A 16,720-nucleotide genomic window follows, 5' to 3' on the forward strand; every position below is an offset into this window, starting at 1 on the left:
GAGTCATTGATCGGCTGCCTCCTGCACGCCCCCGACTGTGGATCGGGCCCGCAACCTGGGCATGTGCCCTGACCAGGATTCGAACCCCTATCGCCTGGATCCTGGGTTGATGCTCAACCGCTGAGCCACACCCGGCCGGGCTATGTAGAATTTTTAAAGATACAATGATCATAACCTTGTAGGTACCTAACAATAAAGCTTCAAAATGTACAAAGCAAATACTATGTCAGTTACTAGAAGATTTTGAAAAATCCATCTCACATTGAGAATATTAAAGCATTTCCATCAGGAACCAAGAGATAGACATAAAAAGTAAGTGTGGAGAAGATTTGAATAAAATAAATAGTCACAATAGTTACAGATGTGCAGAACCTTGCCTATATCTAACAGAAAGAAAACATGCTTTCTCAAGCATATAAGGAATATTTACCAAAAAACTAATAAACAATAAATTTCAAAAGAATTTAAAATTTCCAGACCACATCATCTTGACTAATGCAATTAAATTACAGGTCCACAGTGAAAAGTCTTACTTTAAAATTATACTTTCAAAAGTACAAAATCAAACAAAAAACCCCACATCTCTTAGTAATTATGGGTTAGGAGGATACTATAACGAAAATTACAAAATAGTATCCAAGTGTTGCTACATTCGTCTCAATATTTATAATTCATCCCCCGGAATCTCGGAATCTCTTTCCTCGAGGCCCTTGAAGTGCTATCAGCCTGGACCTGGATGTATCTGAGCCCGTCCTAACTGCTTCATGGCAAAGCCCACAGCTTCAGGTGGGCTCCAGATCCCCAGCGGGAACAGGTGGCCCTGCAGGTGGAGCCGCAGCCCTGTCCTCTGGGGCAGCCAGAGCCAAGGCGACTCCCAGCCCCCGGCCCCTCCTGGCCCCTCCCAGCCCCTCCTGGCTCTGGATTGGCCACCAGCCCCTGACCGGGGGCAGGGCCTCCTTATAGTCAGCCCGGGGAGCCTGCCCAGACACTCCGAAGTTCGTTAGCAAAGACTCACCCTGCTAAGACTGTGCTCACAGCTGAAGAGTCAGTTGCCAATATGTGCAAAGGACTTGCAGCCCTGCCCCACTCCTGCCTGGAAAGGTGAGAACTAGCTTGGCTTAAGCAGGGGAGATGCGGGAATCTGCTCAGGGAGGGTGCCCAGAGGGCCCTGCAGGTCTGGGGAAGCAGGTGAGACCGGTACCCCATCGCAGAGTGGGAGCTGCATCCCCCCCTATGAGCCACACAGAGGGTGTGAGAGAGCTGAGACAGAAGACAGACGCCCCAGGGGGCCCCATGCTTCCCGGAGCATCTTCTGCAGATGCCTGAGCCTCTGTGTGTTCAGTCTAGAGCACGACTCCACATCACTCTGCCCGGCTCCAATCCTGGCTCCCCTGCTTTCCTTCTTCGTGAATCAGGCACTTTCCTTAGTCTCTCTGCGCCTCAGTTTCCCTATCTGTAAACTGGAGCCAAGCGCGCCTACCTCCAGGCTGGTTGTGAGGATTCGTGGCTGTTCAGGAAACATCAGAGCACCGTCTGGCGCCCGTTCTGTCGGCCTCAGCCTGCGTCAGTGTGTGGGCTGCAGGAGGCAGGCGGGCTTGCGCTCAGGCACAGGGGCTTCTCGCTGTCCTTGGCTTGACCCCATTAGAAGGGCTCAGGGGGATTACTGGACAGAGAAAGCCCTTGGGCCACAGAGGTTATTTATTGGCTGCCATTCTTTTTAGGTGGATGGTGGCTCCTTGGACAGTGTTCTGGGGGGACCCTAAGTGTCTGGGCTCAGCAATTAGAACACATCTGATTTGTTGGGAAATTTAACTCAACAATCCTAGCCAATGTAGAAAGGACAAGAATGGATCTGATTAAATGTGGGCCGAGCCTTCGTTATATGAAGGAAATGAAGGTGACCCCTGAGCATCCCCACTCCGTCCCTTAAGGCAGGGCAGTGTTAGCCTGAGAAGGCTGTGCCTTCCAATGGGCAGCTAGGGCTTCTCGTCTCACAACCTCGAGTCTGCTTTTTGATGACTTTTACCCTAGAAATAACCTCCAAATCATGTTTACAGAGATGCGTTATAGCAAAGGGATTTGTCTCCAATGACACTGGGACTGAAAATAATCTGACTCCCTGTTGTCAGAAGCATGGATTATTTTTAAAAGATACACATAACAGCAACTAGTTAAGTCATAATAGCTAGACTGTAACTAGGGGGTGATGTTGGCTGTTGGACGGGCCTGGGGGGGACAGGTGTTAATGGGTGTTAATGCTGGCTGCTCTCAGCCTGTCCCTCTCTCCTTAGAAAGCCTGGGAAACAGGCGAGAGGCACCCAGGGTTCCCTGAATGTGAGGGTGCCTGATTAGTTCCCTCTCCAGTTTTGCAACTCTGGGGATTCAATCCACCCCTCTCGGCTTTAAGGGATGCCTGTAGCCCACGTGTTGTTGAAATCGTCCTGTACTTTCCTGTAGTGGATGGATGGATGATGGATGGATGATGGATGGATGATGGATGGATGATGGATGGATGGATGGATGGATGGATGGATGGATGGATGGATGGATGGATGGAGTACCTTATTCTTTGGGGAACAGTGGACCCTAGAATGGTTGGGACATCAGTGTGTCAGGCATCTTGTGGTCCCGTGGCACACTACCTAGCATCCAGTCAGTCATTACTAGATGTTTGTGCAAAGTTGGGTGCTGTTACTGATTTTGCCCTATATGTTTTTGTCAATATGCATCCTGCTCACTGAGACACAGGGATGGAACATTTCCTTCGTTGGTTCCCCTCATCATTTTATACCTGATTCACTCTCAACATTAATCAGCACTTTCTGTATCTTTTAATGCACAGTCCATCCTTATGCTCCAGGACATGACTAAGGTTCACATGAAATATTATAGAGTCTGGAGGAGAAGCTCCTTGTGCATTGACCTCCGAACCTTTCGATTTCCTGGAGGGTAGCAGACTCCTGCCGACACTGTGTCCTATTCCATGGGTACATTTCTCAGTATCTGGTACACTGGGAATGGAGCCATCTTTCCAGCTGCGATGCTGCCTGAGTAGGGGGCATGGGATTGGGAGCATGGGGCTGTGAGCACAGGTGCACTCGTGGAGAGATTCTGAGACCATGATCCTAAAAGAAAATCGACATTTGAATTAATGCTTCCAGATCACACCTACCTTTCCTGACTCTGCTCTCCGCCTCTCCTCCCCACACCCCACCTTTCATTTCCTCTCTCCAAGCTCCTAAGGGAATGGGGTGTGCCTTCATGCTCGGATAAAGATATTTAAAATCCACATAAAATAAATTAGGGCAACACACAGGCATCATAAAACAACCTGTTTTTAATGGCAAGCTCTACTGAAGAGTTAAATGGCAAGTTCCTTGGAAGCAGAATTCGGTTATAAAAACCCGATTAACATGTTGTCATGCATCATAGCGGAAAGAATGCTGGTGAGGAGCTGACTCAGTTTCGTCAAGATCTAAATTTGCACCCGCGGGCAAGTGATTTCTCTCTCCCAGGATTCTGTCTCCTTGTGCAGTCAGGACTGTCGGCCTCCCAGTTTGCTAATGTTCCTTCCACTTCTAACTTTGTTTAAATAAAGTGTGATGCATTCATTTCAGTGACTAGCAAGAGATGCGATTAGAGGGAAATTTTCGTAAATAATGCCTCTCTACAAGATTCGGAGCAGAAAAGTGGATTAATGAAAACTCACCAAGAACCTATTGGTGCTGAAACCACAGCTGGGCAGAAGCCGTGGTCCCAGCGCGATTCACAAGAGAGCCCGTCTGACTCCTGGACGGGCGCCTCCTCCTGGATGTGCTCCTGCTTGTGTTTAGAGAAGCGCTAACCCAGGGCCAGCTCTGGCGCATTTAGAAAAATGATTCCTTCTTTATATATTTAGACTTTTGAGACTATTGCTTTTCAACACTCACAGTTGACCTCCCATATTTGTATATATTTAAAGAGACTAATAAAGTAAACTTTTGAGCAACAATTGGCACCACCAGCAGTTGAAACCTGTGCCAGGGGTGAACAGAGTTGAGTCACCTGAAGGTTTATTTTTGCCAGTGATTTTCAACTTCTAATTTTAGCCTTCTTTTGAAATTATTTTATTTCCAGAGTCTGAACAAGTTTAGTTTTTAAAGTGAGCGCTGATCTTTGGGAAAAGATGAGTATTCTGACCTAGGAAGTGTTATCATTAGGGTCCCTGAAATGTCACCCTAACACCGAGCAGCCAGTGCAATAATCTTTGTCCATCGGTGTTGGTAAGTCCTGGTCCCAAGTTCACGGCCTCAGCTGGCAGGGCGGCGAAGGGTAAGGACATAGCTTTGGGTAAGGACTCTTCCCTGGGGTGCTGACTGAGTGCCACAAGCCTCACCTGTGCAGGTGTCTCCCTACACCTGACTTATGCTGAGATCATACTGGCTGCTGGTGGTGGGGTGTGTGGTCCACGGTTCACACAGGCTTCTGGCTGTGTCATGTGTGGCGATGCTGGGAGTTTCAGGATCTGACCTCTGTAAATGGGGAAGGGGATGCTTTTTTTATTTTACTAAATGTTTGATCCCCCCTTCTCTGACTTATGTGGGTCTAATGTGGACAGTTAGGAGGGTGTCTATAAGCACAGCCACTACCTAATGAATCTTCTTTTAATGTTGTTAAGCCACAGAGAGGCCATGGCTCCTGGGCCTGCCTTTTCTCCAGCCATGAGCATATCCTTGGCTCAACTGCAGAGAAGAGATGAGCATTGAGTGAATTAAAGACTGTGGCCATGAACTTGAACCAATGATAGCTCAGTGAGAACGGACCTGGGATCATTTGAGAAGCCTAAAGACAAAGAGTGGCAGAGCCCTAAATGGGTTTAGGGTCACTTTCTGGAAACAAGTTTTCAGTAGCTGAGAGCCTTGTCACAAATGAAGTTGCAGATATTTCAGTGGCACTTTGTAATGTGGAGAATGTGATGAGCTGGGTAACAAAATTAGAGAGTAGTCACTTACAAAACCTTTGTTTCAATCCTTACTGATGATACAACATTGACTATTTCTCTGAGTTGCCTTGCAAACCTTCATGCTTGTCTTAGGTGTGAGGACAAGGACATTTCAGCCCAGTTTGAGAGAAAAAGAAATTAGCTCTGTGCATTGGATCCCCTGTGAAGGAACAAAGGCACCAAGGGCTGGGAAATCAAGGGCAGTGGTCCTGGGGGCTCTGGGAGCTCTGGGTTCAGGGAAAATTTTGCCGAGAGTTACAGGGGTGATGCCTACCTAGACTCAGGTTGGGCCCTGAAGGTCTGGGAAGTCAGCCAGGTCCAGGCAGAAAGGGGGCGAGCATCCGGCCCCGGTGGCCTGCTGCGCAGCCTCGGGCCTGTGCAACATCTTTGCCCGGTCCACACATCCTCTCCCCGGCCGGCCAGGGGGAGCGGCCAATTTCCCATCACAGGCCCCTCCCCGCAGCTCTGCCGATGCACGTCCACTCCTGATCTCAAGAGTCAAGAGGTTTGCTCAGGGGAAAGATTTTTATCACCTTGGCCTAAAAAATCAAATTACCAAGAAGACAACCTAAACCTGGCACGTAGCAGGCACTGGATGGTAATCGAGGGTGGCAGGCCTTCAGCTGTTGGCAGACGTCACCAGCCTGAACTGCTCCTCGAGTGAGCTGTGCTGTGTTCTCGCCAGTCCCTCCTCCTTCGGGCTGTGCTGAGTCACCACATACCCATCAGAACATGGTTAGATCCCAGACCCTGGAGTCTGGAAGGACCCCCAAAAGGTTATCTAATTTGTTTTCCTTTCTTTAGCAAGGACTATGCACTGTTATGGCACAGATGATATCTGGGAAGGTTGATGCCTCCGGGGGCCAGTGTTAATGGCTCCTGCCTTGCTGGCCGGAAGGCAAAGAACCTAAACTTTAATTAGTCCAGTCGGGATCAGTCATGAGAAACAGGAGCCAGAGTGGCTGGAGGCCAGAGGCTCCAGGTCCCGCCTGCACTGCCTTTCAACGCCACGTCCCCACAGGGTAGACAGTGAAAGCCTGGTGCTTGGTTTTTGGCTGCCTTAGAAGGTGATTCCTAAGATGACACGCGTTAGGGATGTTAAAGAGACCCGGAGTAAGGGGGTGCGGGTTTAGTCCACCCTCCGCCTTAACGTCACCGCGGGGCAGCAGTGAGGTGGAGCCAGGGATGTGGGGTGGGGGCTCGCCAGCCACTCCGCCCCTCTAGCCTCGTTCCGTCTGCAAATGAGGACATTTATCTTGTTGGGAGAGAAGCTATAAGAAATGAAATTACGATAAAACATGCTTCTTTGTTATATGCTTCTTTGTTATGCTTCTTTGTTATAACCCCATCTTTTTTAAATAACAAAGGTGAGTTTGTGAGGCCGTGCAGTATGTTCACTATTTCATCCACAACTCTTTCAGCAGTTCTCTCTTTTTAAAAAAATACCAGCTCTTTGTAAAACATGAGCAGACATTGAAAACCATGACCATACTTAAACATTAACAATTCTTTAATATCCGTAAATATCCCGTCAGCATCCATATACCTCAAGTGGTCTTTCTGCAGGTGGAGGGTTTGACTCAGGATGCACGCGGGGAGCCCATGTGTTTTCACTGCTATTAAACTTTATTATTATCAGGTTGGTAAACACTAGCCATTGACTAGTGTCCTTTCTACAATTAATTGGGCTCCAATTATGTAACTTGCAAAAGCACCTAAGGATCTGTAGGGAAAGAGAGAGCAGTGCTTTTATCTGTTCTGGGGACGCTAGCCACTCTAATTTGGAGCATTTGATAGAGCAGGTGTAGGAGGTGTCCACTGTCACTAACTGTGTGACCTGAGGGGTTTGTCCCCAGTGCTGTCACTTGCCCTTCAAGTCCCCTTACTCACTGCAGAGAGCATGTCATCGAGCCACCCCCGTTTCTCTATAGGAATCTGTTTACTTAGCTCCTTGAACCTGCCCACCCCCCAGCAGAGAGGGGACCCAGCCCTCTGCCCTGAGGTCCTGCCAACCTGGTATTCATGCAACCACTCTACCCCCAACACTGAAAGGGTGCCCCGAAGGTCTCCACCCAGGCACAGATACCTACAAACCCAGGGGCTTTGGAGATGGGTTGAGGTGAGGTGGGTTCAGTCTCTTAAATGTCCCCAAACAATAGGCACCTGTCTTTAATTTCTTCCTTCTTGCACATATTCATAGAACAGACTTCTCAGACACCAGTATAACTGGCTCTGTAAACAGGGGGACTGTCCTGAGTGGGACTCAGGAGTTTGGAGCGGGAGTCTGGCTTCTGCTCAGTGCAGAGGGCCGTGGCGGTCAGCTGCCCTGTCCAGGCTCATCGCCAATCCACAAAGGAGGTGCTCAGTGATGACCCCTGGTACCTCTCCAGCTTGTCCACTCTATTGTTCCTAATTTGGATGCCATGTATCTTGGGGAAAGATTGCATTTTTCTTCTAAATTTGTATCTCACCCACGTCCGATAGGAAGGCCAGGGAACCAACTTCAGGATGTAGGCTGAAAGTGTTGATTAAAATGTGTGCTTCTCCTCCCAGTTCTTTGGATCTCAATGAACTAAATCAGGAACTAAAGCATCTGTCTTTGAAATGCTTGTGACAAATTCAGAATCAACTCCCTGTTTGTGAAAAACATATGTTTATGTGCAGTAGAACATGACTGTTTTGTTCCAGTGAATTCCATGAAAGGAAAAGACCATCTCAGGTTCTTGTCATGCTCGAGGGTGATGTCCATCCTTTCAGATACCGTGGATTCTAATTGTCCATGATTCCTACACTCTGCTTACAGTTAACCTAGCTCCCCAATAAGAGTGTATGTTCCTTGTGGGCAGGACAAGGGTGAGGCGAGGACAGGGATATGCCGGCCCTTGGTGGCAGCTGTGTCCCTTTGTTCTCCATCCTGGAAAGGGTGGCCCACTCATGCCCAGGAGACCCATCCTTTGCCCCAACAGTGAACAAGTTCTCATCCTCGAGGCTGGAAGGAGGGGAAGCAGTGTCTAGGCATTTACATAATTAAGCAGTTTTCATGTAGCCGCTGAGCAGACCCGGCGGGCCCCACAGTTCTCCACGGGTGTGGAGACTGCTTCCGACGGCAGGAATCCACATCTGGCGTATAGAATCCCAGCAGTTTCCCTTCTCGACTCGGATGGGGACGTGTGGCTTGCCTCTGGACCAGGCTTGGGAAGTTGGCCTTCCTGGAAAATCTGTTGGGTGGTCAACACAGTTGTAGGAGGTGCGTGTCGTCAGCAGGCGATGCCCACGTGTCCCTGGCCTTACTCACCCCGACCACAGTGCTCCCGGAAATCCCCACGAGGTGTTTCTCTGCAAGGCCGTGTCAAGATAAAATAACTTGGCTTGAAATTTTATCTCCTTCCAAAAGGAAGTCTTTGACGGCTGAATGGGCTCAGCCAGGCCATCTTTGAATGCTCTGGACGGGGGATTCCTGAGAAGCAGGGTGGCCTCATGCACACAGCAAGTGAGGCTCGGATCACTCTGTCCCCCACGCGTTTTCCTTTCTCCTGCCCACTGCTTCCCAGACTCCTCTCAGCAAAACACCGAGCCCCTCTGGGCAGAATCTCGCCCACATTCACAATTCTCCATTCTGGGAAGGTGTTGGAGCTCTCCCGCTAGAACCAGAGCTGCAGCGTGAAGTAATGATCTGTGAAAGACGGTGCACTGCGCTCCGCAAGTGCTCGCGGTGGGAGTGCAGGTGCTGCTGTGGCCAGGCCACTCCTTTTTGACATTTTCTTGTGCAGAATATTTGTTTTCTGCTGAGACACTCATCTGGGGGACTCAGGAAGCTTAGAAAGAATCAGGATGTTCCATTAATAATGTAGTCGGCTGTGTTTTGGCAACTTATTTTAAGTAGTAATTTACAAGACATACTTGAGCCAGCATGATGGGGGGACCCACTAACCCGTGTCCCTGGGGCAAGGTCAACAACACAGGTCACACCAAGGACGTTCTCAGAGGAGCCGGTCATCTGAGGTCTGGGGCAGGCACTTTCCAGTCTGACTCTGCTTCCGAATCCCCCAAGTCTCAAACACAGACGTCACTTGAACACACGTGTGCATGCCCATGAGCACAGCACTCACGTGCTGAAACACATGCTCGCACGCACACGCACACACACGTGCACAACTCCACTTGATATTTTTATGACTTGGAAAAAAGATGGATTGAGACCCTCGCAGAAAATGGAACCAAGGTAAAGACGAGCCTGCGCTGAGCCTTTCGTTTCGCTGAGATGGACGCGGGTTGCGGAGGCTGCTTCCCTGCCTGGCAAACACCTGTCCTGTGCGCCGTTTGCATTCTGCATTTTCTCTGTTAGCTGCGATCGAGAGGAAGCGCTGTGAGCTGGGGTTTCCTGGACCTCCTCATTGATGGGCTCTGCCAGTGATGTCCTTTGCCCTCTGTCTAACGTGCCCAGCCCAGAGTCACAGCCTGAGGAGAGGGGCAGGTCACAGGACAGTTCCTTCTACAGGTGGAAAGCAGGTCCAGACTGTGGGCGACTCGTCCAGGACCACAGTGACAGCTGCCTCTGATTCACGGTCTCCAAATATCACCTTCACTTTATCTTATCTGATGAACTTTAATTTGTGGTTCTCCCACTGACACCATCTTTCAAAAGGTTTTGATGACCAAACTACAGTCTTCGAGAAGAAACGACTTTTCGTTTCTACATACCAGACAGATGCCTAAGCTGCTACTAGACAAGTGTCTGACCGCCTGAGAGGTGACTGTGTACAGTAATTAAGAGCCCAGGGGCCAAAATGAGATTGGGTGGGACTCCTCGCACGGTCATTTCCTGGGTGACTTGGGGAACTCCCCTAACCTCTCTGGCCCCGTGTTTCTTCTCATCGGTGAGATGGGAACAACACACACCCTGCCTCATCGATTACACGAGCAGGTCGGGCGGGCTCCGTGTTGAGTAAACCAGAGGGAGTCACCGGGAGCGAGTGCTTTCCCTTTGCGTGTGGCTTTTCTCAGTTATCTTCATGTTGGGAGACCTCGCAGCTCGGGTTTCAGAGAGGGGCCGGGGCACGGACTGGAAGTGTCTCCCTACGGAGCCAAAGAGGCGTCGGATGGACTCCAAGGAATAGCCCTGTGCGAGGGACATCGGAAAGTAAACGAGACACCGGGTGACAGGGTAGGAGAGAGGGGTACACAGCTAACCCGCTGAGTCTGGGTGACGAAACAAATGGGCTGCTGGCAGAATGTGGCGGCCGGAGGGGAAGCTTGTCTTAGGAGGCAAAGGAGACGAGCTTATTCCTGTGAACTCTGACCTGCTCCTTCAGGGATTCTCAGTTGGTGTCAGGTCAGAATCCCTTACCCTGACCTTCCTGGACAGTTTTATAGTTACTAATTTGATTTTTTTTAAAAAACCAGCTATAGCTATCATATGCAAGTCTCCAGGGAGTAACTCAGCATATGCTGCAAACTGAAGCCTGTAAATGCAGCCAACATCTGTCCCATCTGTGTGCAAATGTGAAGACTGGGGACACTGTGGATTCGAGCTTCTAAGCGCCCGCTTTGCCTTTTGGGGGCCGGGAGAGAAGGAACAGGTTAGATAAAGTAGCTGGTCCAGGGAGGGAAATGAGATCACTAAACGTGGAAAAGGAGACCTTTCAGGAAAGGTCAAAGACTGAAGGTGATCTGTTAATAGAAATTAGAATGAGATTGAACACAGGAATCAGCATGTCCTGTGGTAACCACATCGGGAAACCAAAGCTGCGGGGCAGGTGGTTTCCTATTGCTGCTGCAACAGTTGCCCCGGGCCTGTGGCTCTCAATCAGCCCAAACTGACCCCTACGCCCGGGGCCAGGGTAGAAGGGTGGGTCCCCATCCCTTCCCGAGGCTCTGGGGAGAAGCCCTGTCCTTGCACCTTCCACCACCTGAGGCCGCCGCCTTCCTTGGCTCATGCCCCACCCCCATCTTCAAACCCCCCATCAGCCAGCAGCGCCGGGAGGGAGGACGTGGGCTCACAGCCGGCCTGCCCCAAAGGGGCAGGGGGAACGTAGTTTCTGCCTTGGGACCCGCTCCTCCTCCTGTGCCTGTTTCTGTGCCTTGTAGACTGTCCTCTGTCTTCCCAGGTCGCAGGTCGTCCCAAGGGTTCAACTGGATACTTTTCCCTTTAGGAGACACTACTCTCCCTTTTCTGTGGGGTGTCCCTGGCCCCCTCTCTGGTCCTGCTCCCCAAGTCCTCAGGTCCCTTTTCCCTGGTTGCGTCTTATGTCTGCTCGTCTCCTATCAGCTGTGACTTGCGTCTATAACACGTAAAACTAACTCGCGTTCGTCTGAGATCTTTGTGTCTTCAGCCCCGGGGGCTGCTCAGCCCACAGAGCCCTGTTCACCCTCTTGCTGCCCCGGGGTGACCGTGTGCTGGGTCCCTGGACCTGTTCCCACGCCGCGCCCAGACACGCCACGCGGGGAGCCCGCGTCCCCACCCCGCTCCGGAGGTGAGGCTGCGCTGCTCACCCGAGGGAGGGAGGGAACTCGGCAAGAACACGGGCGAGAAGGCGCAGGGGGTGTGACCTGTCACAGAGGCAGGGACCCTGAAAGCGTCTTTGGAGTCTTTAGAAAATGTTAGGAAGACGTGGGCTTCTGTGTTAGGTTTGGGAAGGACCGGCGGGAGCTGGGAGGGAGCACTTGCTGTGGGACCCAAGCCAACGCCCGCTTGTCCCCTTCACTCCGTGCCGGCCAAATCACACCCCGTGTCCACCCTCAGGGGCGCTGACCCTCTGTGCTTTAACCTCTCGCAGAACTTTTCCGTCTTCCTCGTATCTCATCTCCCTTCTTGCCTGACAGTCTTCACTTTCAACTTAGGGCGGGTTCGATATGATCTTGTCCTAACCCCGAAGGGAGGCGTTGTCGGCATCACTGTGTTACCAGTGAAGCGCAGAGAAGTTAAATGTCACGTCTGGCCCGAGGCTGGACGGTCCACTCCACGCCCTGCGCTCCGGGGCGCTGCCTGCCGATCCAGGGCTCTCCCCCACCGCTGCTGGGCCCCATCCCAGTGAGCGAAGCATAGAGTCTTCTTTCTAAGAAGGAAGGCTGGAGGTCAGGAGAGGCGTCTTGTTAACTTTGTAAAACATCCTCCACTCTCTCAGGGCGGACACACAGTGGTGGCTTTATCAGCGTCTGATAAGGGAAGGACTATAGAGACAAATGCATGACGCAGTAAGTAGACAGGTCTTCAAAACAGATCTTGAGACCAAGGAGATGCTGTGCAGGACGTGCGGGCGGGAGAGGAGAGATGGTTTGAAATGTAATTCTGTCCTTCAGACAAGAAGCAGTCGTCTCGGGTCATCATTAGGATCAACAAACCCTCTTAAAAATTTGGCAGAGGTAAATGTTTACCAAGTGTCCTACTGGTTGGGGGCAGCAAGTCCATGTCTATCGCAGCAGTCCACGTGAGAGGACACTGACACTCTGGGACTTGGCTTCACTCAGAGATGTCACCCATGTCAACGTTAATTAAGGTCTCAGGGAGTTTCATTCCCCTTTCCCTCTCCTTCTCCAACACCCTTTATTTCCCTTTCCCCCCTTCTTTTGTATTATATAGAAAACAAGTTACATAAAGTAGGGCCACACAACTGGAAACTGACTCTAGAGTCCCTCTTTGTGATTTAGAGCAGGGTGACCAGGGTCTGCTCAGGGGCGGTCCTCCCAGGCCTCGGACAAGCTCCCGTGGGAACTCCTGACCCCTCCGCCGCTGGAACTCAAAATAAACCATAAATTTCTGTCTTCCTCAGCGTGAGGACCATCTTCCCACTATTCATTATCCAGCTTCCAAATTGAATTACCAAAATCCAGAAACGCTGCCAACGACATCTGGAATAAGACAGGGAATCAAAGGTCAAAGGGACAAAATGCCTCTGTCCTGTCTGTCTTGTCCCCTCGCTCTTTCCTTTGTCACCCCAGTAACCCACCCTGACTGACGAGATGTCAGGGACAGTTCATAAAACCATGGGAAACTGCCATTTCCATGGGAATACTTGTGTAGAGAGTGGCTGTGCTTGGAAAAAACAATACTCTTTACTTTTTTTTCTATTTTTAAATAGCAGCACAAGGCAGGGATGGGACAGAGGACTCTGGGCTGTGCTGGGCTCTCGGTGACTAGTCTTCTCTGTGCTTCAGGATCCATGATGGACACTGTTCCCAGGCCCCTGAAAGGAACTTATCTTTCGTGTCAGACAGATCTGCGTTGTTCTAGTCTGTTTATTTATCCGTTCAGTAAACACTTATTAACCAACACCCACATGCAAGACGCTGTGATGGGGATAGTAGGACAAAAATAACTGAGCAGTAATGGAATAGGTAACATTTACAGACTATTGACTGTACCAAGTGCTATTCTAAACTCTTTAATGCATTCACTTATTTAGCCTCATAACATCCATACACATAAGTGAGGTAGAAATTATATCATCACCATTTCCCACAGAAAAATAGAGATTTAGAATAGAAGCAACTCATCGAAGTCAGTCAGCTAGTCAGGGAGAGCTGGAATATAACCCGTGTGCGGGCTCCTGTGTCTGCCTCCCTCCCCCTCCCCCCTCCATCCCTTCCTCCCTTCCTTGTTTCGTGTTTGTCCTGCTCAACTAAAATATAAACTCCACTAGACGACCTTGTCCTTTTGTTTCACAGGGAATTTCAAAACCTATCATAGTGTCCAGCACTTGGCAAGCATTTCATAAACATATTTTTAATGTGTTGATAAATAAGTGAGCAAAAGGAGACGCTACTAAGGCTGAAAGCAGAGGTCAGGAGGTAGGTGGAGGTGAAAGGTTCTGATAGGCCCATGTGCCGGCACTTCCAGGCACGTTGGATGCACCTGCCATTGCCGATGTCATTTCTCAGTGTATTATAGTTTGACCTGGATCATTAGGTAAATAATCACCAATATGAGCAAAGGCCTAAAGCGCTTCCAGGTAATGATTTAATTGTGTTTGGACACAAAGCTGTCATTTCTAGAGTTGTATCATAATACATGAATAATAAAACCATATCAGTATTTCACATTTTCTTCACATTTCATTTATCTTTCCTGGGCATTTGTTACATTTGTAGGAGCCTAAAAAGGTCCTTTTTACTCCTGTGGCAACTGGTTTTGTGGTTTTCTGCAGAAGGCAGGCAGCCACCTGGCGCGTCTGCCCTGCCGCCACTCCCTCGCCTGCACCCCCCCCCCCCCCCCCCCCGCCCCCAGCCAGCAGGGGGCACCGGCAAGGCAGACTTCCGTTGGACTGGAGTGATGGTCCTTGGCAAGGGATGCCTGCGGACCCCTCTTTTGGGAATAGGTTGTCTAGTCCCTGCCCTAAGCTTCCCACCTTCCCTCTACCTTGTCTTCCTTCTTGACTATTCTCAACACACGTCTGGAGTCGGACGAGACCTGCCATGGCGATAGTCAAGCCTCCCAACCACAGTGCCGATCTGTGCCTTAGAGCTGCTTCTGTTTGAGTCCTGACGAACCCTGGTCCCAAGGTGGATTCTGATCTGATCTGACTCGGTGCCTCTTCCCGTCAGAGCCCGTCCTGCCTGGTGGGAGGCACCGCGGGAGCATGCTCAGTTTGAGCTCCACTGGTCTACTTTGAAACTGTAACGGACAAAAATTGAATTCAGCCGCATCAAGTCCTTGTGGTCATTTAATGATTTTGCCTGTCCCCAGCCAACCCAATTAGAGACACTGAGCTCTTGATGGCACACCCCAGTATTTCACACGCCCCGCCCCAGAATGTAGTTTTTCTATAACCTAGCAATTCAGTTCATTCATTTTATGGATTCATCAATTTTATAGAACCAGTCTTTAGGGAGGGTCAGTTCAATGCCAGGCCCTGGGCTGAGGCTGGAATTGTGAACAGAACCCATACTGACTGTGCTCTTGGGGCTGGGACATTCTCCGGGGAGAGGGCTCCAGGGCTCCAGTGAGTGCCGGAGACAGGAGGGCCGTGAGGGAAATGCAGGTGCTCTGGCCGTCCCCCTGCACGGTCTCCGTGTTATCCCACGAGTAGGCCCAAACCCCCAGAAGTCAGGCCCTGTCACCATCAGCGTATCCCATCCGCTTGTATGGATAGCCAGGAAATATCCAGCATACAACTTGCACATGTGTGTCCAATGTTCGGCTGTTGCAAGTATCTCCAAGGCAAGGGACATCTTTGTAACCTTCAAAACACCGAGCACAGGACTTTATAAATTGTTGGTTGTTGATCAATTTTGCTTGAATATAATTGTATTTCTAACAATTCAGCTGTTTCTGTTTTGAGTGATCTGGGCTGTTTTCCCATGTGCGCTGTGAGGTAATGACTTTCTCCCGTTCCTGTTAGCAAGGAGGAGCGAGGCAGCCCAGGACCTTCCAAAACGTGATTCCCGGTCAGCGTGCCCTCGCAGGGCATGGATTTAAACCTGCACAATCCTACAGTTACCCAAACCCTGTTCAATTTGAAATCAGTCACGTGGGTGGAGGGAAAGCGCTATCTTCCTCTGAACCTGTTATTAAAATTTCACCCAGGTGCTTCCAATTGATTTTATTTCAAAACAAGCTTTTCTTTGTCAACAAAAGGGTAAGAAGGTGTTGGTAAGAGGAGAGGAGATAGAAACAGTTTCTTGTTGGGAAGCATCAGTGTCGTGTGGCCAGGAACACGCCAGGCGGGTGACACCTGCCGGAGACCCAGCCAAGTCATTAGCACCTTAGACAGTTTTCTTCTCTGGATGGCATTGCTTTAACATAAAATTCCCGTCGGACGCACTCACATTTGTTTTTAAGGGGAAGATACAGTAGCCGGCCTGAGCTCCAGTTGGTTTGATCTTCCATCAGCGTGTCTCTCTCCCGTGCTCGTCAGTGTGGCTGTGGAGGGGAAAGAAGGGAAGGAGGGCAGGTCTCGGGAACTCTGGAACCCGGGAGCAGCAAAACAAATGCAGGAACACCGGGTCCTTGCAGAGGAGGGGAAAATATTTCAAGTGCTTTCGACTTCAGCTTTGGTTACCTCTTCAGCCTTTAAACCTTCCTGTCTTGTGCGATGCAATAATAATACCTGTCCTCTGTATTCTTGCAAATCCTGATGGACTCCCAATGGACGTGCTCTACCTTTTCAACGCCTGGAGTTTGAGCCTATCCTAAGCCCGGAGTTGAAGCCAGGGAGAGAAGTGTTTTCCAAGGGCTGCATTCTTCTGTCCCTATGTTCCCGCAAACATGGGCACATGGCCCCCCAGTGCTCTGAGTGTCTGCGCCCCGAGGAAGTGGGCCCTGCCTTCCTGTAGCGATGCTCCGAATGCCAGTGGGTGTCTAGATCACCCCAAAACCCATTTAAGCAGTGACACAGGTGAAATTGCTCTAGGGTCTGACTCATTCTGGGTTTGAAATGTTTCTGTGGGATGACTTGTTATGTAACCTCCATGTGCAGACACTGTTGTTACAGGACACAGCGTCCTGAAAGTGAGCCACAGAAAACTCTGGAGCAGGTGGAGCTGGTAAGAGGATGCACTCTGCATGGAAGCAGACTTTGAAGGCAGTCATCCTAGGTTTTCCTCTTTTTTGTTTCCTACCAGAATTGCTGTAGGCTGGCACCCCACAGGGGTCCCCATCACCCGCCCCTTCAGCACAAGGGGACAACACAGAATCACATGTGCATCCCTCTCAACCACGGGCACGGCCCCTCTCCTGCCCCAAAGGCCTGTCCTTCCCTGTCCCCCAGCTACTGGCTGCTCCAGCCTTGCCTCCTCTTAGAA

The 16,720-nt window shown here is 50.3% G+C and overlaps 1 protein-coding gene across 1 annotated transcript in view; it reads left to right on the forward strand.

Annotated features, from left to right (window-relative positions):
• The first annotated feature begins 996 nt into the window (after positions 1-996).
• Positions 997-16,720, forward strand: part of RGS5 (regulator of G protein signaling 5) — a 31,232-nt gene continuing 15,508 nt past the window's right edge. Inside the window, exon 1 of the mRNA XM_016210479.2 lies at positions 997-1,101. Coding sequence (XP_016065965.1) covers positions 1,058-1,101 — 44 coding nt within the window. The 5' untranslated portion in view covers positions 997-1,057. The remainder of the gene's footprint in view (positions 1,102-16,720) is intronic.

Source organism: Miniopterus natalensis, chromosome 19, assembly GCF_054644295.1.
Source record: "Miniopterus natalensis isolate mMinNat1 chromosome 19, mMinNat1.hap1, whole genome shotgun sequence".
Lineage (NCBI taxonomy): Eukaryota > Metazoa > Chordata > Mammalia > Chiroptera > Miniopteridae > Miniopterus > Miniopterus natalensis.